Source organism: Cyrtonyx montezumae, unplaced genomic scaffold (assembly GCF_038088225.1).
Source record: "Cyrtonyx montezumae isolate F1298 unplaced genomic scaffold, pur_monq_1.0 scaffold_3, whole genome shotgun sequence".
Classification (NCBI taxonomy): Eukaryota; Metazoa; Chordata; class Aves; order Galliformes; family Odontophoridae; genus Cyrtonyx; species Cyrtonyx montezumae.
The window spans coordinates 46,635,517-46,660,742 of NW_027072034.1; the positions used below are offsets into that span (position 1 = coordinate 46,635,517).

The 25,226-nt window shown below is 39.2% G+C and overlaps 1 protein-coding gene across 3 annotated transcripts in view; it reads left to right on the forward strand.

The window, feature by feature from the left end:
• Positions 1 to 2,493: 2,493 nt before the first annotated feature.
• The window catches only part of CNKSR2 (connector enhancer of kinase suppressor of Ras 2), a 204,006-nt gene continuing 181,273 nt past the window's right edge, over positions 2,494 to 25,226 (forward strand). For all 3 annotated transcript variants that reach the window (XM_065741460.1, XM_065741461.1, XM_065741462.1), the window contains exon 1: positions 2,494 to 3,205. In XM_065741460.1, coding sequence (XP_065597532.1) covers positions 3,142 to 3,205 — 64 coding nt within the window. In that variant the 5' untranslated portion in view covers positions 2,494 to 3,141. The remainder of the gene's footprint in view (positions 3,206 to 25,226) is intronic.

The window sequence follows — 25,226 nt, forward strand, 5'->3', positions numbered from 1 at the left end:
ATGGTCTGATAGTGATAAGAGAAGGGGAAATGGCTTTAAACTACAAGAGAGGAGATCTAGGTTAGATGTTGTGGGAAATTCTTTATTCAGAGGGCAGTGAGGTGCTGGTACAGCTGTCTGGAGAAGCTGTCTGGAGCCCCACCTCTGGAGTCACTTGAAGTCAGGTTGGATGGGGCCCTGGGCAGCCTAAGTTTTTGGTGGGGGACAGCCCTGCCCACTGCAGGGGCTGGGGCTAAATGGGCTTTAATCTTCCTAACTCAAGCCAATCCATGATTCTATATTCCCCTCAATATTGAACTTGACTGTATTTTTGCTTTTACATTTGCTACATAATACATTGAGAGTTTCCTAATAAAGACATGTATATTTAGATTAAAAAAAAAAGACACCAGATAAACCCACAAACCTATACACCATAGTCATTTTTAATGCATTATACAGACCAGAGTAATTATAAAAGATGAGTTAGGACATAATTCCACAGTTGAGCATCTGTGCAGAAGCCTGCCCCATATACTATACATAAAAGGCCTGACTCATGCAGGTGTGACTGCAAGATGAGGGCCACTAAAAGGTGAAAACAGCTGAAAAACTTTGGTTAAGGCACTTTAGCTGAGACAGTTTAGTTTAAGCAGGTCAGTATGAAAAGTCATTCAGTTCTCCTTTGGACTTCTTACCCTAGAAAGAGAGAACAGTAATAAAATCAGGCAGCAATAAATTTAGAGCAAATTATTAAAAAAAATAATTCTATGTAGCACATGTCCTGACTGTGAAATAGTAATAGGTCATCAAATTAAATACTATGGCTGGATAATTTTATCATCACCCATACTGAGCCAAATCCTCCTTTCCATGGCTAAGCCAATGAAAACAAGAATATTTGCCCAAGTAAAAGCAGGATTTACCCCAGTAGTTGTGAGATCACTATGCTCAATGAGAGAAGTAAAAACGTAATTAGAGTTCAGAGTCAATGCATCTTTTATTTATTGTAGTGGGGGAGTAAGGTCTCTTTTATAGTTCCATAATCTGCTGGAACTAATGTAAAAGGGCTTTAAAGTGACAGGTTGTTATGGTTTTATGATTTTTGTTATATTATTGATATTCCACATCATAACATCATGTAGTGTATTGGGAGTTAACCTCTGGGCAGAAACACGTACTGCTTACTGATACAGCACTGGGTTGCAGATGCTTTACTGAATACCTGACTCTAGCTCCAGATTACTCTTGCAAGCTATAGGGATCCTAGTGCATTTTGAAATGAGGAACTACAGGGCTTGGTACATATGTTCTGAGAACTTACTTCCTCTCTCCTCACCCATAAAGAACATCTCAACACAATGAGAATCACAATGGTGTTATAAATTATATGCCAGGTTTCAGTCTGATCTCAGGTATTCACTTCCAAACCTTTCAAAATTCCAGTTTATAATTATGACATGTTCTTTCAACAACAATAACCCAGTATGCAAGGACCTACATACCTTTCAAATCTTTCATAAAGCAAGGAGTCAGCTTTAATTTGCAAGTAAATTTTATTGTTTTGGTGGCTTTAGGTAATGAAAACTCCTTAGAAACAGACTGCCATGTCAGGAATGTGACACAAGACACATGGCTAGGGTTGAATTTAAGGGAAGTTGTAGTATCAAATCTCCCCTTCTCAGTAGAAAAAAAAATTCACTCTCAACTATAAGTGCAATTTTTAAAGTGAGGTTCAGGTATAAATACGAACTGTTACAGGTGATGCTATGGAGACCCTTAGAATCACAGAACTGTTTGAGTTGGAAGGGACCCTTGAAGGCCACCTAGTCCAACCTCCCTGCAGTGAACAGGGACACCTACAGCTCCATCAGGGTGCTCAGAGTCCTGCCCAGCCTGACCTCGAGGGTCATCTATCACCCATCTGGGCAACCTGGGTCTCCAGGGAGTAACTCATTGCCAGAACTTCAGTCCCATGTAATGAAATGAGAGTGCTTGTGTCACTGGCCATGCTATGCAAAGGGATGCCTTTATCATTGCTGCTTTGGGGCTGAGGGGAATCCTCTCTTTTCCTAATGTACAGATATTAAATGTCAGAGTCTGCAGCTGGCATTCTGCAGCCATCAGAGGGAACATTTTGACGGTCATTGCCTCAGGCTTGGCAGGAGGAGCAGAGGGGATGCAAATGTAGGCAAAAATCTGCTCCAGCCAGCTCAAAAGCAGGCAAATACTTCTCGGTGGTATTTATGCTTATCCTGGAGCCCTGGGAGGACAGATGCTACTAGAAATGGTGATGGAGAAACACTCGGCCATCCTAGGAGGAATCCCTCTGCACTGTGAGGGATTCCTACAGCCAGAGGTTAAAAACTGCCATCCATCACCGGCGTTTAACAGCCTGGCTTTCGTCAGAGAGGAAAAAAAAGAAAAAAAAAATGAAGGAAGAAAAAAAAAAGAAATCAGCCTTTACCACCCACGCAGAAATGCTTTCTCAAAGGAGAAAAAAAAAACAAAAACCAAAAACAAAAAAAACACACAGAAAACCCAACCGAACAGCAGCGCGGTCCCCCTAGCTGCGCTCCCCTCTCGCCGGGCAGCAGCAGGTGCTCGTCCCCCCGCACCTAGCGACTCATCCCAGCCTCAACCCGCCCCGGGCGGCCTTCAGGTGCCGCTTCCCATCGCTCTGGGAGATATTTTCGGGTGACGGGAGCCGCCTCGTCATTTCCGCCAGGAGAAAAAGACCCCGCGCACGGGAACCGCAGCCGCGGAGAGCCGGCGGACGCAGCCGCAGCCCCGCCACTCTTCGCTCCACTGCCCGGCAGCAGAGCCGCTCGCCTGGGCCGGGAGCCGCCCGCGGGGCCGCGGGGGCGGGAAGCATCGGAGCGTGCCACCGCCTCCTCCTCCTTTTTCCTCCTCCTCCTCCTCCTCCTTCTCCTCCCCCTGCCGCCGAGCCGGCAACATGAACTGAAATCCCTAGAGAGGAACAGAGGCGGCGGGCGAGCGGAGCGGAGCGGAGCGGAGGCAAGCGGGGCTTTAGCGGGGATTTTGCCTCCTTCGGGTAGAGGAGCGGCCCCGGCTCAGGGCAGAACGCTCCCGACGCTGCGCACGGCCTCGCCCCTCACCCGGAGTGCGGCGGCCGCTCGAGCCCCGCGTCGCCGAGCTCCCATGGCCCTCATTATGGAGCCCGTCAGTAAGTGGTCGCCGAGCCAGGTCGTCGACTGGATGAAAGGTGAGCGGCGCGCCACGCGTACCCCCCCCCCTTCATGCCAGTCCGCATCCTCGCAGGTGCTCCCCGCCTGTGGTTCTGGGGAAGATGGGGAGCGGCTGTTGGGTCCTTGCAGCCTGAGTGGACACCGGGCCGCCTCGGGGTGCGGGAATGGGAGCGGCCGGCGATCCCCGATGGCAGCAGCACCGGAGGGTCGAGTGGGCCGTGCCCGGGGGAACATCGGGCATGGGGCGCGGCAGGATGCTCCCAGCGGGCTCCCGAAATAAAAGTTAGACCCGTGGGGAGGGCATCCCGATACCTGCCTGGCGGCTGCCAGCGATGCCCGACCGGGGAGCGGCCACAGCCATTCGAGCATCCCTCAGCCCAAGCCTCGCCCCCGGCTGCGAGCAGCCCTCCGGGTCGGTACAGGGGGACTCGCCGATGGTGTTAAGCCGGGTGTGATGCACGGCCATTTGTTGGGCTGCCATTTATTTGAGCGGCTCCTCTGCCTCTTCCTGCTCCTTCACCTGTCGTCTGCTCTCTTTTCCCCCGAATAAACTCTATTGAGAATAAAACTTGGACTTTCTGGAAAGGCTTCTCTCTTATTCTTCATATGTTGGCTTGGCTTTAAGACTCCGATTTTAAGTGTTTTTTTTTTTTTATCCCTTTCCTTTTTACCTTTAACTTAGCCTGCAGCTGTGTTTTGAATAAATCACCCTCTGATATTATGTCTCTTTTTATAAAGATAGAATGACCGGATGGGTACAACTTTTGAACAACTGCTACATTGTGGGAGTTCCTTATAGCGTTCTGCATGCTACTAATGTGACAGTTTCATCATCCTTAAAATTTCAGGCATATAGCATATGTTCTCCACACTGGCGTTTATAGCTGTTGAGTTATAATTATGGTCAGTAACATACATCGTTTTTTGTTTTTTTTTTTTACAGTCCATAGAATTAAAAAAACTGAATAATTTAATACTTCATAGTCTAAGGAATTAGAAAACGTTACTACCAACTTGTAGGAGCTGCAGATGAGCAGCACTAAATGCAAGCCCCTTTTAACTCCAGAATGTTTCATTGCCGTCGTTTGGCTTGCAACATTTTTTACTTCTAAAAAAGATTGTATTGTTTTTTTTCTTCCAAGCAGTATCTGAGATACCTCTCTTGTGTGCTGAAAATTGGGGAGGGGGAGAAGAGGGAGGGAGCAGGGGGAGAATTTCTTGAAATTGTAATGCATCAAATGCTTCTTGTAAGTGACAGGTGAAGCGCATGCCACGCTCTGTGTCTATATTGCTCCAGTATAGAATTGGTTATTTAAAACCAACAGGCTGACTACATGAAATACAATATTGAAAATAGTGCAGCTGGAGGGAGGTTTGGAATCAGAAGCCTGGAAACAACACTTGGAGCCATAGTCTGCTTGGGGAAAAAAGTTACTGCAATCACACTTACTGTTTGGATTATAAAGCTTGCTTTCAAATGTTTGCAAATGCCTGTTTGTTTCTCTGAAGTACTTCCATTTTTTACTGAGCAAACAAACCTTGTTGCGTCAAGCTTCCACTTCTTCGTTTTGTATTCTGAAGGCAGATGACACTTCAACTAGAAGGATGTGCTCAGGGGTAACTCACCTGCCTTTGGCAAGAGCTGTGTGAGGGAATCCACCCACGTACCCGAGGTAGTTTCAGATGTAGAAACGAGTAGGACCGGCAGCTGTGTGCAGGTCACTGTCTGGCAAAGCTGGGAGGATAGAAGTGGCAAAGGGCTGCAGCAACTTTGTTTTCCTGACTTATGAAGACGATTGCTGAAATCCAGGTGAAAATAGTTTCTTCAGCTGCTTTAAGCATGTAGTCTTCAAGACATATGGTCACAAAAGTAACTTATTTGTGTTTGTTGTTTGAAGAGGTACCTCAGGGTCAGGTAAATGCCTAAAATGTGGATGAACACAACTTTCTCATGAGAATCTTGGGGTGATTAATGGCAGTTAATTCCGGTCTGCAGAAATTACCTTCAGCTCCAAGACATGAGAATATTGCACTGAGTTACTGGGGTTATTTTACAGAATTAAAAATGTTGAACTTGGTTTTAACCTCTTTCTTTAAATAAGTGCCCCGTTATGTAATATGCCTGCTAAAAGCAGCTCTGTAAAAGAGCGTTCTTCAAAACAGATTTCAATGTTCAAAGCACGATCTTTCCTCCAAAAGGAAAATCCTACTGTTTAACATTGTTTACAGTTATCTGAAAGCAAGGGGAAATGAAACACTTTGGATTTTATTGCTCTCAGTGTTTCTGTGATGGTCTTGCTGGTATGACCTGAACATTTGCAATACATTCCCTGTCTGGAATTCTTTATTTAGGCAAAAGTGCCATGACATCAGTGGCATTTTGTTCAGAGCAGTGATAAAGCACTGGGCCTAGTATTAAGGATGTGAAAAACGAAGACAGGCAAAGTATTCCAGCCCTGAAGCGTTACATAAAACTGCTGACTCTTGGCCAGATGGCTGGATGGGGACTGGGCTCACGGCAGTGGGTGTTCACCAAATTAATGCAGCCTCCCCAATGTGCTCTCAGTTTTTAATTTCTTAACAGCATCCATAGTAGGTCTATGAAGCCCTTAGTGCTCTTCGGGCTATAGAGCTGCTCATAAGGTGAAGTTGGACATGGAACTGGTTATGCATGCAAATAAACTACTGTCTAAATTTTGCCTTATAAAAATGTGTAGACTAAGATGTTGTGGATCCAAGTGTGTGAACCAGTTGGTGTTAACCAATTCATGCTTTACAGATGAAAATGGGAAAACAAAGGGAGGTTGTGTCAGCAGATGAGTTCTTGTCTGTTTTGAAGTGAACTCACCGACACTGAATTGACTGTCACGGAGCTGGAAAAAGAGCAGATGGATTAGCTCATCTCTCCCACAGAATGGCATATTGGATGTGGAGGATAAGATGAATATTTAAATTGATTCAAACTGCATTATTTCACTTTTCTTATATTTAGTACTAATTTTAAAGGCCCTGCATGGATCAGTGAGCTGAAACTGTGTCAATCAACTCCTCTGCCTCTCCTTTTGAGGACATATGTGAATTCCACTCCAGCATTGCAAGACGTTGGCATGTTGCATGGGCGGGTGCCATTGAACGTCATGGCTTTCACTGAGTTGTGAAGGGAGCTTGTCAGATGTGCTTTAGATTGCTAAGGCTCTGAGCAAACTCAAAGACAAGGCGCTCAATTACTTCCCAGCCACCAGGAGGTTTTTCACTGGGTCTTGTAATTTTCCTTCTTTTGTTCAAGATTATTTCTAATGGTTGTATTTTGATAAGAGCTTGCTGCTTTTAGCAGTATTCTAGTTTTAGTTCAACACCAATTTTGTAGCGGCACAGTGTGTTCAAAAAGGCAATCCACCTGGAAAAATTGAAATTACCTTATCTAAAAAAGCTTAAATATTTATTATTTTTGTAAATGACAGCTTATGGAGCTTGTACTAAGCTCATGAAGCTTAAACTGTTGTAATGGTAGCTGTACTGAAGAAGCTGAAATTTGAGTCATGGAGACTCTCTAAAGGCTTTTAAAGCTAAGGAACGTGGTCTTTTCACCTACATAAAGTGTACTGTAAGAGCGTTTAGATGGATGTGAATATTTAGAAGGACTGGGGGAAGAGAGTCTAACATGAATGTGCTAACAAGAAGAAAGCAGGGTGCAAAAGTTCTTCCTTTGGATGAGTTACTGATACATGGATTTAAGAACTGAGTTTCTCTCTGCTCTTCATGTACAGAGATTCACATTCATTTTCAGCAGTGAGTTTGCACAAAGTCAGCATGGGCTGCTGACAACTGTGAACCAGTAGGTGTAATGAGAACTACTTGTGCTACAAGAAAATGCAAGGGTTTGTGGAAATGATCTGAAACCAAGACTCTAACACTTAATAATAATTAAAATCTTGCTCTGGGGACCCTTTTACTCAGATTCCCGCATGTGCCAAGCCTTAAGACTTCTGTGGCAATATCCAGGTTGTGCTACAGTCTCTAAACTGTGACCCTCATCAGTGTAGGCATCTTTCCTTTCAGAGCACTGTGATTTAGACTTTATAAGCAATAAGAGTGACCACTATATCCAGAGTTGCTATCATACCTTATTGAGAAGTTCATTTTTGCCATGGCTTCCTCTAAAGAAGATTATTATGGACAGAGGTTATGAGACAGCTTTTTCTGAAGTGTAGTATGGACTATGGTACCACTGAGGTCTGTGAACATTTATCTCATGGTAAAGAGGAGGTGTGTTAGCATGTATGGTATACGCCCTCATTTTGAGCTTTCAATTTGATCCTCCTTTTCAGATTCCATTGATGTGTTGAGTTAAAGATATATTATTGTTTTTGAAGGCATCTTTAACAAATGTATTAGAAATAATATGTGCATTGCTGAATGTTCTCAGAGAAACAAAAGCTGGAAATCTAAGAGTATGAAAAATACTTACATTCCAAAACTCTAATTTGTTGTGAGGGTTGTGGTGGATGACAGATGAGCTGCAGAAGAGTCATCAACTTGAAGAGTCATTGTGTATCACCATATGTAGAATAGGTCAGGTGTTTAACATTTTGTCAGCATTAAAACAGCATGTTTTTTTCTCTTCCAAGAAAAGCAAGTCAAAATTCTGCAGTATCAGAGAGTACATACAGTTCTCCATGAGCTCTGAAGCGATGCTAATAAATGTAGCTGTGAGTTTTACGGTAATGTCTAGCAAGAAAGTCCGTGGAAAAGCTGTAGAAAAAGACAAAGTGGTAACATAGTTGGAGCATAATTATGATGAAATCCTGAGCTTCCTAATTTAAAGGTTTTTTCTTTATTTATAAGAATAGTAATTTCAGTAAGAGTAATTTGGAGCCTTGCTGAAAGGGGGAGAGGGGTGTTTGTGTGAAGACTGGTTGACCCCATTGTGAGTCAAATTCTGCAATTCCAAACTTCAGTTTTAAGGGCTCTTGTTTTAAAACTGCAGTGAAAGCACCACTGAAAGATCTCTTTTACTTGATTGTATTTCTCAGTGAATCTCTTACTTTTTGCTTGCCCTTATGACATTAGGAATTTTAATAGCATCAGTGGCCATCACATTCTTCACAGTGATATGTTTTAGAGCATATCTGTGATTAGAAAACCTCTCCTGCCATCATTTATCACCAGAAAATAAAACTGAAACTCCTGTGTAACAATGCCTGACAGTCCTGGTGTTTCCATAGCAAAGGCAATGTTACATAAGCAGCCACTCTGCAAATAGTTCATACAGTCAAATTTTAAGCATACAGTGAACATTCATTTCTAAATTAATGTTTTTTGGGAGCTAGCTTTCCTAGATCAGGTGATCTCACTCTGCTAAAATCGATGTGCGAGCTGGGAAGCTCTTTCAACACTGCCCCTTTACACCTTTATTTTGTTTGAACATATTGTTCTGTTTCTGAAACATCTGTTAGTTTAAACATGGCCTCGCAATATGTTTTCTCAAGTGTTTTTGTTGGTTTTTTTTGAAAAGTTCATTGAAGTTCTATATTCTGATCTTATTCAGATTCATTTGCACACTGTAGTATTAAACCAAGCAATTTGTTAACGATTGTCAATAGTTTTGCAAGGAAGTGATATAAACCAGATCATTTCTCAGATGAGAGTTTTGAAATATATATACATTTGTATTATTAGAATCATTGCAAGTAGTTGTCTTCTAGTGCTCCAATAATAATAAAAGAGGTAGTTTAGTTTTCTAAAATCAAATTGGCAAATGGTCTAGCTTTCCTGTCTGATCCTCAGAAGGGCAGCTAACTGTTTAATCTCAGTAAGTTACTGCAGCACTTGATTGTAATGCATTTCTCAGGGTCAAATAGTAGTATTTGTTACCGATTTCCAGGAGAATAGAACAAGGATCTTTTCGCCATTGGTAGGCTAGCGTTCAGATGTATGCAGCTAGGAGGAAGAGGAAACCAGTTCCTTGGGCTCTTATTCTGTGTGTCTGCTGTTCCTTTTTCAACAGGTTTTTCAGAATCTCCTAATGAAATCATAGGATAACTGTACTGGTGATCTTCCATAACATACACCTACCCATAGCAAAATAACTTTAGATTTCTAGATCTAAATAAAACAAAGTTGTACTACTCTTATACTTAAGTAATTTAAACTTCCAGTTTAGAAGCTGAGCAGTAATCAAGACAAATGCTGTTGAATAAGGATTCCCACATACCTTACTGAAAAATTTTAGTTCTGGAAGGTCTCTGTCATGGAACAATGAATAATGTTTTCTTCATTTTTGTCTTTCAGCTTTTCAAATACATAAATATATCTACTTTTTTATTTTATTCTTAATGTATGGGGGGAGAGATCAGTTGTATTTTTTAAGAAGAAAAAATTGGGAGGGCTATTATTAGGCCCATTTTATAGCAACTACCATGTATATCTTGCAACACAGTGCAGGGTATTTAATTTCAACTTGTGGAATAGTTGGATCTAGCAAAACACTCATTTTTGAATTTAAAATAGTTGACTGTCCTGAAGCAAGCATCTTCTGTTTCCAACAATGTTCCTGCAAGTAAGGGATGAAGTGCTGGCAGACACAGATCCACCAATATGTGCTTGCCTGAGATGAATGTCGTTCATAGATACATTCCTCCCTCACCTTATATGGGAATTAAGAGATGTCCGGTGAATTAAGGTATTTTTAAAATTAATTAATTTTTTAATTTTTCTTGAGGTTTCCAGTGCAGGGATCTCTCTTAATGCAGAAGGAATTAAGCAATGTCTACATCAAGTCATTTTAAAATACTGGGATCTTGTTCTACTTATCTACCAAATAATATCATCTTTGAGAAAATAATAGTGGGCATGAGCTTGTGAGGTATTTGGCATTTCCTGTTTATCAACTTTTTTTTTTTTTTTTTTAGGTAGAAATTTAGGGCACTTGGTACTTCAGATGAAGTGTCTAGAACAGTAATTTCAAAGTGTTTGGTCTTACATGATGAACATCTGCTACAGTGCCATATGGTAGGAATTTCCAAGTAAACTGTTAATTAATATATGAGTGTACTAGAGTTAAGCCGTAATTAAGCTATATTCAATTGAAGTGTATTATTTTAATACAGTAGGATACAAAGTGCTGTTTTTGTATTATACCTCTTATGTTGTGAAGAAGAGAGCAGAAAAAAACCCATGAGAGTTAATGTGAGTCTTTAAATTAAAGGTTCAAGTACTTTTTAAAAATAAATGGTTTAAGTTTCTCATCACCTTCAAACACACATTGTTCTGAATGTAACAAGGTCTTCCTCTTACTAATGCTGAATTTCAGACTGCTAATGCAGTGGAGATTCCACTACTAGGGCTTTACTGGTGTCTGGACTCTTAACACATGAGGTCCCTCTATTTTCATCAGGTAAATCCAAAATGGAAAATATTGGAGTATCTGCTGTCTAGGTCTTCAGCGAAGATCTGGCTGAACTGTGCAAACATGTGAGCCATTTCCATAGAATTCGAAATATCGAGCTGACAGGTTCTAATCAATTCTAGAAAACATCTTAAAAACAAACAAAGCAAACAAAAAAGATGCTGGGTGGTGCTGACCAGTTCATGCCTTTGCCACTTGGACTAGTACCTCTGGTGGGGCAAAATCATGCTGTGTGCACTGGTGAAAATGATCTGTAGGAATGTTGGGGTGGGAGCTAAAGGTATGTATGAGCAAGTTTGCTGCTGGCACCTCTTCCTTGGCTTGATTCTATGGAGCAGGATGGGCATAGCCAAGGATGTCCAGCCATAGAGTCTAGGTCACCTCTAGAAAACTCCTAACTCTCACAGGGGATGGTTGTTGGCTTTATAGGAGTTTAACAAAAAACATTATAGAATTTATTTTTAGTTTGACTAGATCCACCAGTTGCCAATAGCTACAGCTATAAATGACCCATTTTAAATATACACTTCTTCACTGGCCTCCCTTCTTTTTCCCTTCACTCCTGATAATCTTCAAGTCAGTAGAAAGGCGAAGAAAATCTTCCTCTGCACAATGAGGCCAGGTAAATATAGGTGGGACATTTCTGTGATGACTAATTCACTTTATGACGTTTATTCCTCTGAGTCAACACTGAAACCATTCCTGGGGATGCCAAGGGTGTTTAGTCTTTTTAGTGAGATCTGAACCTGAAGTCTTGACCAGGTGTGGTTGCTGAAGGCCTGCTGGCATTGTTCATTATAGTGGGGAAGCCTAGTGCCCTAATGAAATTCCATTTTAATTATTAAAATCTTTGTAACTGAATTCCTCTCATTGATATTCATGACTGATGTGTGCCTTCTTTACCTCATTAAATGCTTTGTAGTTTTGCTGGGTGCTTTCACACAGCTGACATTTGACTAGGTTTTCTAAGATTTGCAAGGCTCAGTGGCATTCTTGTCCTTGTTTTCTTTTATCTTTTCAAGAAACTTTGGTGGATGGGTCTGAAAGTGATGTAGAAGTTTTTCTCAGAAAACCTGACATACGTCGAATACAATTGACTGTTGTGAATATATACTTGTCCTGCTTGTGTAATAAGCCTTTTAAAAGCAATCAAACAAGGTTTTATTTTTGTCACTGTCTAATTTAAGTGTCAATGAATTATAGAATGAAATATTAGAAAAAAAGCAAAAACAAAAACCACACTAACTGAACATACAGCACTGTCTGACTTCTAGCTGACTTGTTTACAATTCCTTTATAGTCACAGACACAACCATGATCTCTTTGTCTCTATTTCTCATTACAGATCAGGCATGACTCTTTTTGGTAGGCTTTGTTTTACTAGAGCCAACCTAATCTTAAACAAGCAAGCCTGTTAGGGTGTTATTTTCGTTTTTGCGGTCTGCTTGTACTTGTTTCTAAAACCTTCTGTAATTGCACTGTGATGAAGTGGTCATTACTGCTTTTCAGAAAGGTGTTTATTGCCTTTTTTCAAGTATTGTGGTCTCCCTGTTAGTTTAACCTGTGGAGGCTTATTGTTTCTTAAATTTCCCCTTATGTCTTGTAGTATAGTGTTGAGTCCTGTAAGTCCTCTTGAAAATATCTGTGGTCAGTAACTTTGTTGCTGGGTATAGGGCTTTTAAATTAAACGTAATTTTCATTACTTAAGCCTTTATTTCATTGTATGTTTTAAACTGTATGGATCTTAGCTGTTTAATGCAGTCTGTGGTCAAAAGCTTATTTCTGGAGCTCTGATAATTGAGTCCAAGAACACAGTGTAGTGTTAACAATTTGTCATGCTCTGTGTGTGGATTTGAGAGAGGTTGGGCCTGGAATCGTAATCACTGCACGTAAGAAATTTCCATAAAAGTGTCAATCTGAAGGGGCACTGTTTATCATCAGAAAAACAGAGTTAGCTGTAAGACAGCATTCTGTAAGAGAGGAAAAAAAAAAACCACTTTTTTTTTTTTTTTTCCAAACAGGACTATTTACTTGACAGCACTTTTTTTTTCCAAACAGGACTATTTACTTAAAACATTGTTTTGAATGTTGGCTTTAGCAAATGACATTATTAGCATAGCACATTCGAATGCCTGTGCGAGTTACAAAGCTATCCTTAGCAACTTAAGAAAATACAGTGTTGCACATGCAGTCTTGAGACTTCTGTGTTCCCAATTAGCATGTTTCCTTAGTGCTTTTTATTTATTTTTTTTTCTTTTTAAGTAATGGATTTGCTGTCCTGGTCACTATGTTGGCTTCAAAAAGACAGTTCGAGTTTCATGGCAAAGCTAATGTTGAAGTACTTACTATCGGTCATTTAAAATGGTCTTTCAGCTTAGCCACCCAATGTCTTGTGAAAAACAAAACACTTGGTGCAAGGCAAAGAATCACTTTCCCTTCAAAAATATACTCTGTGTATTATACAGTATTAACTAGAATAAAAGATGAAATTTGTTGTGGAAGGCTAAAGGTAAAGTTAGTTCCTGAAAGTTTTCATAGTTTAAATGGAACTCACTGATTATTATTTTTTAAACTGTTCTCTTTTGATTGATAAAACTCTTTTCAGTCATTTATTTTGACATCATTTACTTTATCTCCTTCATCCTTTGCATTGTCCTTCACTCCTTCTCAGCCACAATGAACTACTCAATTGTGAACTGGAAGTAACAAGTGCTAATGAGATATGAGTGAGTAAACCTGAACAGACTGGACAATTAGTTACCAACTCTGGTACTGTTATCAGATCATGGGATTTTTTCTGTGTTCCTGACATGCTGCTTTCTGAATCAAGGTGCGGTCTAGGTGGCAGCCAGGGTATTTTAATGCAAGGAATAGTGGAACAAGGACTTGAGTTTGCAAAATATTGTGTCCTGAATGATTTTTGTATATGCAGATCAGCTCAAACTTCCATTTGAAGTGAAATGAGTTCTGTTTGTAACAGAAACTGAAAATGTAACTTCAGTGAATGGAGGTACCTAAAAAACAAACAAGCAAAACAGAACAACTGAACACTTTTCTTCTAACTGAAAAGAAGGTAAATCAGAATACAAAGATGGCTGCCCAGATACTCTTCTTATGAGGGGGAAAATAAAAATAGAATAAATAAATAAAGAACTTACCTCTGGCAATTGTGTTTTTTTGTTTTTGTTTTGTTTTTCAGTTGATAGTATATTGCAGGCTGTGGTCATGTAAATCCAAAGGAAAAATGGACATTTAAATAGCTCTTCAATTGCATATATGTGATATTAATTCAAGTGGAATTAAAATTAAATTAAAACAGGTGGAATGAAATAGCAATTAGAAATGTTGTCTTGTTGCTTCATTAGCTTTCTTCACTATGTATATGTTCAGTAATGTGGTCTACTTTTAAAGGTAATTGACTTACAAATAGACAGCTCTACTTATCATAAGAATTAAAACATTAACTGTTTAGTCTTTACTCTCTTTTCATTGTTCTAAAATACTTGAAGCTTTTTCTTGCAGATTTCTGTACTGATAAATCTTACAAAATCAGAACTGACATCAAGAAAAATAGAAAAAATTGAAATGAGAACGTGATCTCTGAAGGGAAATATTAATGTGTCAGGATTAAGTTAAAAATGATAAAAAATGCTTCTAAAAATACAAATCTTTCTTTTTTATAGAATCTTTGAGATTAAGGCAGTTCACCATTTGTAGCTCGAAGTATTTGGGCTCAAATAACATAAAATTACATAAACTGTATTTTCTAGGAATAAAAAATGGTTTCCAGATAAGAGTAATCATAAAAATGAGTAAATAGATGTAAAGAACCTTTTAGTGTCATAAGATATTTCAGCATTAAGCAATTATTTAATTTTGAGTTCACCATTTTTTTAATTTTTGTTGAGGAAAATAAATACATGTGGATCCCCTTGTTGAATACATGCTTCTTTCATGTAAACAAACACCATCAGAACAATTGACTTGAATGAACTTTTGATGAGTTCTTAAATGCTCCCTATAAAGTTGTCATCATGTGGCAGATGGGAAGTAAATGAGCTAGGATTTCAGAGGGGTCAGATAAGGCCAGCCACAAAAGCTGTATGTTTTTTTGTTTTGTTTTGTTTTTACCATTTTTCTTCCTTCCCTTAATGATGTTTTTGCTGTGATATATGTGACTTTATTTAAGTTTGCTCTGTGCATCTAATCCAATTGCTTTGTTTAGTCAAGTGAATGGGTTTTTTTGTTTGGTTTTTTTTTTTGTTTTTTGGTTTTTTTGCTTTCGCTTTGAATTTTGGCTTTTGTTTTTGGTATTAAGTGTGCATATGTAAATAGGATATGTTATTAAAGATTAGATTCTCACAATGGCATGTGTGCCAGCTCTTGAAATGAAGTCATGCTTGTCGAGAGATAGGAAATAATAAGCTTAGTAAGGTTTAAAAGAATGTCTTGCAAAATATTAGACCTTGTAATGAGCACAAAGTGGCAACAGCACATAAATATCAATTGTTCTTCTCCAATTGATCTGTTTGAATATGAGTTTCCTTAATTTGAATTAAATTTTCTTTTGCCAGTTTAATGAAACAAGCAAAAAGGGATGTTTGTCTCTTGAGAAACCACAATTTCCCATCCCACAACCATGACTTGTTTTGAACTAAAAGGGAACAATTTGACATTCATACAGTATCTTGTAATCTTAGTTTCCAAAAGCACTTTAATAAAAGAAACTGCAGTCCAGCAAGTCCCTGTTTAACTGCAAGGGGGAAGATTGGGTTCCTAGCTTCACTTTTGGGACTCTATATTTTGTTGTTCATTATATCCAGAATGGTTTAGTATTTCCGAGAACAAGAGTGTGGAGCATATGTTTCCCTGTGCTCCTAAATATCTTGAGCACTATTACATGTGAGCATCCCAGCTGGTGTGGGGTGTCAAGTCCAGGCTACAATCAAGGGTGGCATTAGCAGTTACAGGACCTGGAGCCAAGAATGAGTCTGTCTTCTTGCTAATTTAATTTGCCAAAACTCAGTGTAATCACACCCTAAAAGATTAAGAACATTTTTTTTTAATGACTGCAGTCTTCAATTTAGGCATCTAATTTCTGCCTTTCAAGTGTGTCTTTCCGTGGCTCAAGGCAGAGTAACCTCGGCTAGTGATCTGTGCGGGGGGGTTGTCTTTCTGTGTTTCTGATGAGTCCTCAGGGCCTTGTGGGAGAAGGGAAGCTGTCATAGCCCTTCTTTGTGGATGCATCTGTAGCCCAGCCAAGGCAGAAAGGGGTAAAAGTAATCAGAGTACACGTGTATGATGAAGGAAAGTGGGGTAATTTAAGTGGGGAGAAGAAAAAGGGTACTGTGCACACATATTCTCAATAATTTTTTGCTTTATGTTACAGTTTTTATCATTTTATATGTTATATTCATAAAATTATTAAAATCATATGTATTATTTTTTTTATTTGGGAGATATTGTATGAGATGTAACCCTGAGAAATTTTCTTTACTAATGACCAAATATTTCACTTAGATTAATAAAAGAAAAAACAAAGCCAAACAAGTAATGAGGAAAAGGATATCTATTCAGTAGTTTGGGGATGCTTACAAAGCAACCATATCCTCTATTACCTGCTGCTGAAATTAAGTAGCTATTATAGTAAGTAGCAGCATACTTCTACAGGTACAATGGTATTAGACGCACCATTTTTGGTTAACACCCAAAACTTAAGTATTTGTTACTGGAAGGCCTTAAGAATCCTTTTGTAAGAAGCTGTTATTTTGCCTGTCTTAATAGAATCACAGAAAATGTTAAATTATACCACCAAATCTTTTCCCATGTGCTGCTGCACCCTCTGCATTGTTTGGATCGCTTTGGCTTCAGCAGTGTTTCAGCAGCAGATAAAGAGGCTGCTCACCACCCACTGGTACTGCACGTCCTCTGGGTCCTCCTTGTTACAGGGGGAAGAGGAGGTTAAATGCATTCTGTGATCTCTACTTTAAGTAGAAGCACTTCTAAGTGACTGGCTTCTTTTCTTAATGAAAGAGATTTGTCTTGTAACAGCTTTATATTCCTAGCTAATTAAAATCACTGCATTATATTGCTCTCCATATATCCTGTTTGGTAGGCAGAAAACATTTGCTCTTTGACAGATTCATTTCTTGTTGGTGCTGGTTTTGTAGTACACCACTATTCTGAACTTCTACAACTTAGAAAATGAGGCACTAAGGCATTTTATGTATTTGAAAATGCAAAGATTTGTTAATCATTGATACACAAAACATGTTTGATCTTGCTTAGCATCATAATATACAATTTGTTCATGTTTAAGTGGCTTAGCATTATGGCAAGAATGAGTTGAGGGGCATTTAGTTTGATGTGTTAAGCTTGGTAGTGTGTTTTTAAATTAAAAAATCATTACAAGACATGGTATGCCTTTGCTGGCAAACTCTTTAAAAGCTGCCAGGCAGAAAAAATGCCTTTTTTAGTGAGGAGGTGGAATTTTCTGTGCTTTCTTAAGCACTTTGTGTTGTTTGATGCCTTTCAAATTATGTGAAGTCTTGTATGTTTTTCCAGTGGTCTCCTTGTTGCAGTGCTTTGATGTCTTCTGCGTAGATCTGACTGTGTACAGGCGGGACTTGAAGACTGCCATGCAGTCTGTCTCTCCCAATCCTGGAGGTTAGAAGAACTTCACCCAGCTGGAAATTAGGAGTGGCTGCAAGGATGGAGCAACCTCTTAAACGAATCAAGTGTAGCTTGCTTTTCCTCCTATCTTTTTCTTGTGCCAAAAGCTGTGGCATGATCTGAAGATTAACAATGCTGTTACCATTTGTCCCAACCATCAAGCAGTTCCTTGACAAATTCTTTGGTAGTCATGTTGATGTAGATTCTGTAGCATGCTGAAAAGGAGGAGAAAAAGTATTTTTACTGGCTTAAAATCTAATAAATTAAGTTCCTATTGAATTTATTGCTGCTGAGCCAGTTAGGCTGTTTTTATGTACGTAGTTCTTCTAAAAATAAAAACCAAATACCTGATCCAACATCCCCTTGCTTAGCCGAAAGGAGAGTCTTCACTGTTATTCTCCTGACCAAATGTAGAATGGGAGAGATTGTTTGTAATTCATAATGTGATGTTTTGTGAGAGCCTTGATGAAGAAAATCAACTGGATGAAGGCCTGTTGTCTTATGCTATGCTAAAAGTAGGCTCTTGTAGTCTAGCTTGTCGTACATGGAAAGAGAGAGGATATATTTGAGGAAGAGGAGTACTGCAAGCTTTTATTTTAAAAAGATTCTCTGATTAAATGATTTTGAGCAATAGGAAACCCCTTGGTGTAAAACTCCTGTCTGCTACAAACCATAGGCTTGCTTTGATCTGGCACACTACTTACCATTGTTACAGTGATATGCAAGACACTACAAAACAAAATTATGCCGAGGAGAAATAAACAAATGTATCCTCAAAATCTGTTTCAGAAGCTCCTTGAATCTGAGAAAAATCAGTATTCTGACATAAGTACTGATATATTCTGTTACTGTGGATTGGAGCTGGATTTGCTTTCTGCTTATCAGGAAGGTAGATGGGGCTACCGTGCATATGAATCAGTAAGTAGCAACTTACAAGCCAGATCATAATAGGACTGCAGAGATTTTTTTAAAGTGCTCTACAGATAAGGTTAATAGATCATTTGGTGAGTTGGTGCTGAAATAAATTCAAAAGGGGCCTTGATGAATACTAATTTCTTATAAAGGCATTGTAAATATTAAAATTCTTGTAAGCTCTAGATTTTATTTTTTTCAGAATTAGTATTTAATGATGTTCTCAATGAAAATTTGAAATACCATTGTCATACAGTTTGAGGCTAAGTCTTATTGGTTATGTTTACAAAAAAATAGACTTGAAGATACTAAAGTATCAAGACTGGCAGCAAAAGAAGCCAACCCAATCTAACAAAGAAAAAATAAGTAATGTAATGTATTGAATACACTGTGTAGCATTTCCCTTTCTTTGTTTTGTGACAGTAACATGATGAAAAATACTTAGGCATTTGCCACTGTCTTGATAGGAACTCCTCTCTGGCTCTTTCTGTGGGCTGTGGCACTGTGGTTGTGCATTTCCTTGTGTGGGAAGTTAGCAGATGTGCAGCAGGTTAATCCTGGCTCTGTGGGCAGAGGTATCACTTACAGTAGCCCCATGCATTCCTGCATCATTAATTATTCATGAGCTTACCAGGGGTGAAATTACCTGGCACATCATGTGAGAAGCCTATGGTTCAGAAGAAGTGCATGATAAACTCTCCGTTAACAAAGAAACCTCTTACAGGTCGGTTAATCCGTAGAAGGCAAGAAGGAAGGGGCTGATATCGTGCTTTTAATATAGGTTGGCAGCTGCCATTGTAGACATACATGGACTGTATAGAGCAGAGGGAGGTCAGGAGGACTCCCCTGTGGGTAGGCAGAGGGAGGCACCTGGAAGATCCTTCGTGACTGTTGTGACTCTTATGCTCTACGTATGGAGCTTCAATGGCCAGCTTGGCAGTGCTCTGGTTCCAACTCCCGACAAAACCAGAAAGCCAAGTGTGTGAGTTGCTTTAAAGTATAGCTAGAAACTTTGTGACAACTAACATTTTCTCATTTTGAACATTTATTAGCACTTAAGATTAACTATTAAGAGACATGAAATGTTTAATAACCATGTCATTTCTTATTAGCAGTAGTCACTAGTGCAAAGCTTGTTTAAATAATAGTAATTAAGTAAAAAAAAAAAAAAGTTGTTTTACTTGGATTGCTTCCATTTTAAGTGTTTAAATTACTGACATAAGCAAGCTATATTTTTGTCTCCGATGAAATAACATTTTTAAATACTTAAATTCTTAAAGAAGCAATAAGATAATCCTAAATGTCAGTTAGAAGCCTGGAAGATTCTCTTACTGCCTCTAAATGTTTAGGCATTTTTACTGTTTGCTGCAAAGGTGAATAGTCTCAATTTGGAGTAAAATTAATGATTTCTCATTTTCTTAAAGGTCTTTTTCATTTAGTGTGATACCATGTTGTTTCCATAACAGCCTCACATTCATTGAATTGCTTTTTCTTCCTAGTGCAAGCTAGATATTTAAAAAGCTGTTTGGAGTAGACTTCTGAGTAACTGAAAGGAGATCTCTCAATTATAAATGTAAGGAAAATTTATCAGCCTCAGAACTCCTCAAAATCCTTAGGCACAGCTGGATATTTAAAATGTTCCAAATAACAATAAAATAGCTAATTCCATCTGGGGCTGTAATTGTAGGACATTTTTCTTAAACACAGATTTATTCCCCTGTACAAAGCGGGCATTTAATCAAAAATAACTTTTGCTTCACTATATTCTTAAGGCATAGATTATGTAAAAGATCAAAAGCAAACACTCATTTTTAATGGTGATTTTGTGCAACTTTGAATGGAAAATATCTGTAAAACTTTACTAGTCAACACATATCTTTCTCTTTGCTGCTCCAAATCTCAAAGACCTGATCTAAGCCAAGGTGGGGGAAGTCTTCACAATAGATTCAAACAGTGGGATTTCTGCTAGCCTTGTTAACAAAAAACATGCAGACAGGTCTGTTTAGTGGAGGTGCCTTAGGTGAAATGTTGGGAGAAAGGAAGAAGAAAAGGGACTTGGCTTCTTGCAACTCCTCCTTGGATACATGCTGGGTTGGCCACATCAAAGTCTTTCCCAACTGGAAGCAGTGTGGTGAGGTGCCCCTTACATCCACTCTATAAAACGCAGGTGGGGAAAATGGTGTCTGTAGGTTAGCATAGGGGAAATAGGGATGAGCAAAAGGTAACCCTTGTGCTTTATTGAAGGCTGTTGCTCCCAATTGCTGTGATGAGGTTGGGACTGAACAGAGACATACCTCTTTCTCCTTGCCTCAGCCACCTGTGGACAAAAACAGTGGGCCCAAGGGGATGAACACTGCTTTAAAACATCCTGGGAATAACTGAAATATAGGAAAACAGCCTTTTGCTTCTTACAAATGCTGAAAGGTGACATTTTCTTTGAGGTATAACAGTGAAAACACTGCCAAGAAAAACAATACCTTGTTATGTTTTCCCTGCATGTTGATGAAGTAAATTTTCCTATTTGCATTTAGAGAATGATGAATGATGAGAACTGGGTTTGCAGGAGAATATATTCTTAGTTTCTTTGGTACAGCAAGGGGGAAAACAGCATCTGCAGGCTTGGCTAAAGTGTAACCATTGTGGTAGGCAGTGAGTAAGGCAAAACTGAAGATTAAGATGGAAATTAAAATGGTTGATTGTTGCTGGCACTAAATAGATTTTGGGGGGGATTGACAGAACAAAAATTACTGGGGAAAAATGCAGGTGGATCATATGTGCTTTACAGCTTGCAGAATCCTAAAAATATATTTGTCCTTGGCAAAGTGTCTGAAGGTCTGAGAAACCTAAAGATACTACAAGTACCTCACAGGGAGACATCTGGTAGATTCCCTGCCTATTGAGAGTTCACTGTAGAATTTGGGCTTGAGAGCTATTTTGTGTGGGCAGCATGTTAGATTTTGAAGCTCTATTCAGAGATTAACTCCTTGAAATTTAATTACCAGCTATTACATGTTCAAAACACTCACAGTTGTGCTGTTTTGGCTTTTTTTTTTCCTTAACATACATCATGGGAAAATTGTGAAATTTAATTTACAAAAAAAAAAATGGAATTTGAGTTATTCTGCCAATATTAAAGCATTTATGGACTGAAAAAATAAAAATAAAAAAAAAATGTGCCTCATTGCCTCGTGGATGTATAAATCTCAGAATTATTTTAGAACGCGTTCATACATGTTGCACTAAGTAATAGCAATGGTAATACTGTATTTAAAGGGAAAAAATATCCTCAGGTGCTGACTTTTTATATTTTTACAGTACTTCAAAGTAGTTAGATCAATTTTTGAGAAGGAATGTAAAGCACGTACTCAGGTCTGAGGTTTCCATATGTATGGGAACTGCTGAATCACAGCCTGAACCACTGATTGATCACCTGAGGTGAGCACTGAGTCAGCTGCAGCACAGGTGAAGGCAATGCACTGTGTGATTGGAAGGGGTGCAGTCTGGCTCTACCTCTCCCAGACCTCATTTAAGGGCTGACCAGCACTGGAGAAGGATCTCTTGCTGGAGGTCCCTCCCTTGTGGTGGTCCAGATGAGCCTTGACTGTTAGTGACATGTGAGCCTTTCCGAATTTACTGGTTGTCTTTATACCATTTGGATAAGCCGTACAAAAATTTACTGTCTGCCTTTATGTTATGTTGGTACTGTTCTTTCAGGGTATTCACCCTACACCATCAATGAAGCTATTTAGTCTCAGCCTACTAACAGGTCAATGGGCATGACTAACTGTAGTTTTCCTGTAGAATTAAAGCTTTACCATCTAGAAGGTATGCAAAGTTGCAGATATATAGAGCACCAGAGTGAGCTACTTTTAATTTCTGTAAGAACATTCACATGTTTGAAGTTAAAATCATATATGGTCCATATTTGAAAACTAGAACAGCTAAGTTTCATGTACCTTGGGAATGTTCCTCTGGGATTTTCTGATTTTGAATTTTTTATTTCTGTAGTTTAAGTACTGCAGTCGTTCTAGCATTCATTTGAAATGTAGTTAGTCCTTAGTTACTTTATTGATGGTGGTATGTTTTTGGGTTGCCAGTATCTGTGAAAATAATACAATAGTGAGTAGTCCTGCAAAAGTACTTTTGTACTGATGCTGTTCATCTGTTCTATCTGGGATGAATGTTGTACTTTCTGAGAAGATGATAAAAACTTTCTTTTTTTTTTTAATTATGTATTTTTTTTATTCAGGAAACTATTCTCATCCAAAGTATTCTTAAACAGTTACACTCCTAATGCTTTTCTTTAACTGCTAATATTTGTTTTAAAATGTTTGGGGATTCAGCTTGCATTTTTTTCCTCCAAATAGATGTAGACCTTCTTGAGATGACTTAGGAAGCACTGCTGCTACCAACTGTCTTAGATGCAAGTTGAAACCTGTTAATTTTCTTAGTACTGCTCTTTCAATTCTTTCATTAGCAATATTTAAAAACATTAGGATCTGCATATTTAAGTTTGTCTGTGAAAGCCTGCGTGTCCAAATTAGCCTTCTTCACCTTATGCGCAAATGGAGGGGAGAGACGTTTTGGGATAGAGTTCAATAGTGTCAGGCCAAACTCTGAAAGATTGTTTGCACAGCTGTGTCTAAGCAGGGACCAAACTGTTAAAAAAACCTAGCAGGGGAAAATGAATAGAAGCTCCTGTTGGCTGTAGCACTGAATTTCCTGGACAGCGCTCAGGATGTTATGAAGTCATTGCACACACTGGGTCAAGGCTTTTACCCATATTTTCCCCTTACAGTTGGGAATAATTCCTGCCTTGTTTTGTTGTTGTTGTTGTTGTTGGTTTTAATTAATAACATAATTGACTTCAAGTATTTAAATAGAACTCTGTGTTGATAAATGATGCACCATAGTGTACTTACCTAGAACTTCAATTAGGGGACCTTTCCCTGCTAGTGAGCTGCTTTGCTGATGTGATAGGAGATGGTGTCTGTATATCTGTCTTGCTTCCTTGCAAATTGTAGATTATGAAACTGGACTACTGAGCAATAATTTAATCAGTGCATCAGAAGAGCATTAAGCTCCATTAAACACTGGGTCACCATCAATGTCAGATGAGTATTAAATTATGGCTTGCAACTTAGATGTACTCATCCAAATGCAGTGCTTAGGTTCTTGGCAAGCGTGTAACAGTTTATTATGGAACAGATGCTTCAGAGCTTAACATATGACTGGAGTGTCAAGTTGTGTCAGAGAAGATGGGCCCAGTGCTAAGGCAGCGCTCAGACTTCGTGGGACACATGTTAACGAATCACTCTCTACCTGAACAATATAGGTTAAAAGAATTTAATTAACAGGTTCTCCTATTGAACACTTGGAATTCAAAGCATGACTTGTCTGCCAAGTATTGGCTTATAGTGTGAATAGACTGTAATAAAATCTCTCTGCAAATGGTGGAGATTCACTTCTCCTAACGCAGGGGAAGGATCCCTGCAGGCTCTTCAGTTTGATTTTTATTTTTTAATTTTTTAATGTAGGAGAAGCATGAGTTTTTTTCTAGCGCTGTTGCACTGCGTATTGCAGCCTGATGCTTGGAGAGTGACTTTGGAAGCTTTGCTGCTAGTCATGAGTTTTCCAGGTAGCAGCAGTAAGATGAATTTAGGGGCATTTTCTGGGTGGCTTCACTGTTGTTAGCAGCAGCTCACATGCCATAGTTAAATCTGCAAGGGCTTTGTCAGTCTGCTGAACGTGTCCTGCCAGTTAGGAAAACAGTGTGCTGCAGGAGACACTGACCTTGACTCATTCAGAGAGAGGGAGGAAGGTGGAAAATGGGTGCCAGCATACTGTTGATTTTTTACATTACTGCGAAGAGAATAATGGGAAGATGAGGAAGAAGGGGGAGTGGGTTGGGCTAGTAAATTAACAGATGCACTGAGGAGAATTACTGTTGGTAGTGTTGCTGGGAAAAGAAGAAATGAGAGCTGTTTTGATAGAAGTAAAGAATGGCTGATCTTTACATAGACTCTAGCTTGGTGGTAGGATAGATTCTTTCACTGGGAGTCCTAACAGGATTTCCCTTACTGTCTGCTGAAGATGGTGGCTAGGATTCTGACCAAAATTTCATCCTGTTGTCAATGTTTTCTTATCAACCTGTAACTCTGCCTTCCTATCTGGTAAACTGACCTTGAGCAGATTCCCTCATGAGGAATAGATTGACACTGTATCTTCATAGACATACGATTTTCCAGACCCAATCTACCATTGCTTTATGTGAGCACGGAGATGGATGGGATGCAGTGCAGGATTGGAATAGAGCTGATACACATGTCTAACAGATCTGTTAGCATTTGGAAATGATGATCAAGTTATGCATTTTATACCTTAGAATAGGTGCTTGGAAATACATAAGTTCAAAATAAGCTCTCTTCTTCTCAAAAATATCACCTTTTAAGTATCACTGAAGTTCAGATTTTTTTTTAATGAGACCAAAGAATTCTGTGGTAGGTAATAAGGACAATTGTTTCCTTCACTCTTTTGTGACAAAGAGGAAGGCATGCAAAGTCAAACAGAATTACTATGGTCAGCAAGCTATTTGTTTATTCAGCTTTTATGACTACTTGAAGTGTCATCTATCCTGTGTTGTAGGTGTGCTTTTAAGTGTGAATATGGAATAAAGAATCAGAATCACAGAATTGTAGGGGTAGGAAGAGACCTCTAGAGATCATTGAGTCCAACCACCCTACCAAAGCAGCTCCCTAGCCCAAGAAGGCGTCCAGGCGGGTCTTGAACATCTCCAGAGAACATCTCCACCACCTCTCTGTGCAGCCTGTGCCAGTTCTCCGTCACTCTCACTGTGAAGAAGTTTCCCCACACGTTTGTGTATAACTTCCTATGCATCAGTCTGTGGCCATTTCCCCTCATCCTATTGCCGCACAGTGCAGAGAAGAGTCTGGCCTTGTCTCCTTGCCTCCCACTCCTTAGTTATTTATAGATGTGAATCAGATACCCTCTGAGTCTTTTATTTTTTTCAAGGCTGAACAGACCCA